The 2,066-nt window shown below is 39.0% G+C and overlaps 1 protein-coding gene across 1 annotated transcript; it reads left to right on the top strand.

Annotated features, from left to right (window-relative positions):
* Positions 1 to 865: 865 nt before the first annotated feature.
* LOC105522091 (taste receptor type 2 member 1) lies at positions 866 to 2,062 on the top strand (the record flags this gene model as incomplete). The annotated part of the gene is made up of 1 exon (XM_011956481.1): positions 866 to 2,062. A coding segment is annotated over exon 1 (877 nt), but the record flags the coding sequence as incomplete, so codon positions are not given.
* Between the last annotated feature and the right edge of the window lie 4 nt (positions 2,063 to 2,066).

Raw genomic sequence — 2,066 nt, 5'->3', positions numbered from 1 at the left:
CTCTGCCTTTAGTCTTGGAATAACTGGAAGATACAAACTATTCTTGATCTACCTTTGTCCCCTCATAGTGGTTCTGCCACTGTTGAACATCTGGCAATATCTAGAAACATTTTGGTTGTCACAGCCTGGGGAGGGCATCTAGTGGGTAGAGGACAGGAATGTCATAGACACTCTACATTTCCTAGATTGCACAGGACAGCCCCTGCCCTAACAAAGAATTATCTAGCTCAAAATGTCAATAGTGTGAAGACTGAAAAAACCCACTTCAGCGTTACAGGCGGCATGGTATACATATTAAGAAATATCAAGTTAATTTTTCATAGTGCGTTAGAGAGTGAAAGCAACAAATTTAATCACGTACTATTTTATCTTTACTTTTCTACTAGAACAACTAGCTCATGTCATAAAACTCTCACAGTTTTGGAAAAAATAAGAGAGAACAGGTTTTAACCCCTGAATGACCCTACAGATGCTGACCAGGGTGAGCGTGCTGAGTGCTTGTCTTCATTTCATTGCACCTTACTTTCCCTTAGGCCTTTGACCTGGTGCACACACGTTTGTGCAAGCTTAATTACTTTGCTTTTATACTTAGTGATACTTTTGTTTTATTATGTATGTTTTATTCTATAACTATTTTATAGATAGTCTTGAATTGCTCAACCGTTGCATATTAGAGAACTACTCAGGAGTCCTATGTTGCTGGTTGTATTATATCATCATAACGGAAGTGAAAATTTCAAAAATATGTATTTTTAAAGAGTACACAGATAACATTAAGTAGAGTCACACCTGTAGACAAAATCAATTATTTGTAGTAGAGATGAAGAATTGAGTATCTTTGGCTAATTACTGTGGAGGAGCCGTTCTCCCAGCCATCTGAAGGTGTCTGATTCCATTATTTGCCTGTGATGACTTTGAAAGCTAGGTAAACCTGTAAAATGCAAAAGCCATCAATAAGAAGCAAATTGTTGCTAGAGTACCTCCTCCTTATTTGACTGTCTCAGAACTAAATTGAGAAAGCAGTGACATGAACAAATATACACAACCTTCCTGCCCCATGCCTTTATTGCTTGTCTTGTTCTGCAGAGGAATCCTGATCTAATTGAAGAATAATGTGAATAACCCAACTGGTCCAAAGCTCTATAACTTCCTTATTTTTTAAGTAAATAATTTTTTATTCCTAAAATGCTAGAGTCACACCTGATTATCTATTTTCTTCTTGCAGTGATACAATTTCTTTTTGGGACTTTAACAAATGGCATCATTGTGGTGGTGAATGGCATTGACTTGATCAAGCACAGAAAAATGGCTCCGCTGGATCTTCTTCTTTCTTGCCTGGCGGTTTCTAGAATTTTTCTGCAGTTGTTCATCTTCTACATTAATGTGGTTGTTATCTTCTTGATGGAATTCATCACGTGTTCTGGGAATTGTGTATTTCTCATATTTGTAAATGAATTGGAACTTTGGCTTGCCACATGGCTCGGCGTTTTCTACTGTGCCAAGGTTGCCAGCGTCCCTCACCCACTCTTCATCTGGTTGAAGATGAGGATATCCAAGTTAGTCCCGTGGATGATCCTGGGGTCTCTGCTATATGTGTCTATGATTTGTATTTTCCATAGCAAATATACAGGGTTTATGGTCCCATACTTCTTAAGAAACTTTTTCTTCCAAAATGCCACAATTCAAACAGAAGTTAAACAGGGTATACAGATTTTCTCTTTTGTTGCTGAGCTCTTAGTGCCATTACTTATCTTCCTTGTTGCTGTTCTGCTCTTGATTTTCTCTCTGGGGAGGCACTCCTGGCAAATGAGAAACACAGTGGCTGGCAGCAGGGTTCCTGGCAGGGGTGCCCACATCAGCGCGTTGCTGTCCATCCTGTCCTTCCTGATCCTCTACATCTCCCACTACTTGATAAAAGCTTTTCTCTCTTCTCTAAAGTTTCATGTCAAAAGGTCCATCGTTCTGTTCTGCATCCTTGTGATTGGTACATACCCTTCTGGACACTCTCTCATCTTAATTTTAGGAAATCCTAAATTGAAACAAAATACAAAAAAGTTCCTCTGCCA

This window comes from Colobus angolensis, unplaced genomic scaffold, assembly GCF_000951035.1.
Source record: "Colobus angolensis palliatus isolate OR3802 unplaced genomic scaffold, Cang.pa_1.0 Scaffold4196, whole genome shotgun sequence".
Classification (NCBI taxonomy): Eukaryota; Metazoa; Chordata; class Mammalia; order Primates; family Cercopithecidae; genus Colobus; species Colobus angolensis.
Note: the sequence above shows the minus strand (reverse complement) of the source record. Positions and strands in the feature narration are given on the sequence as shown.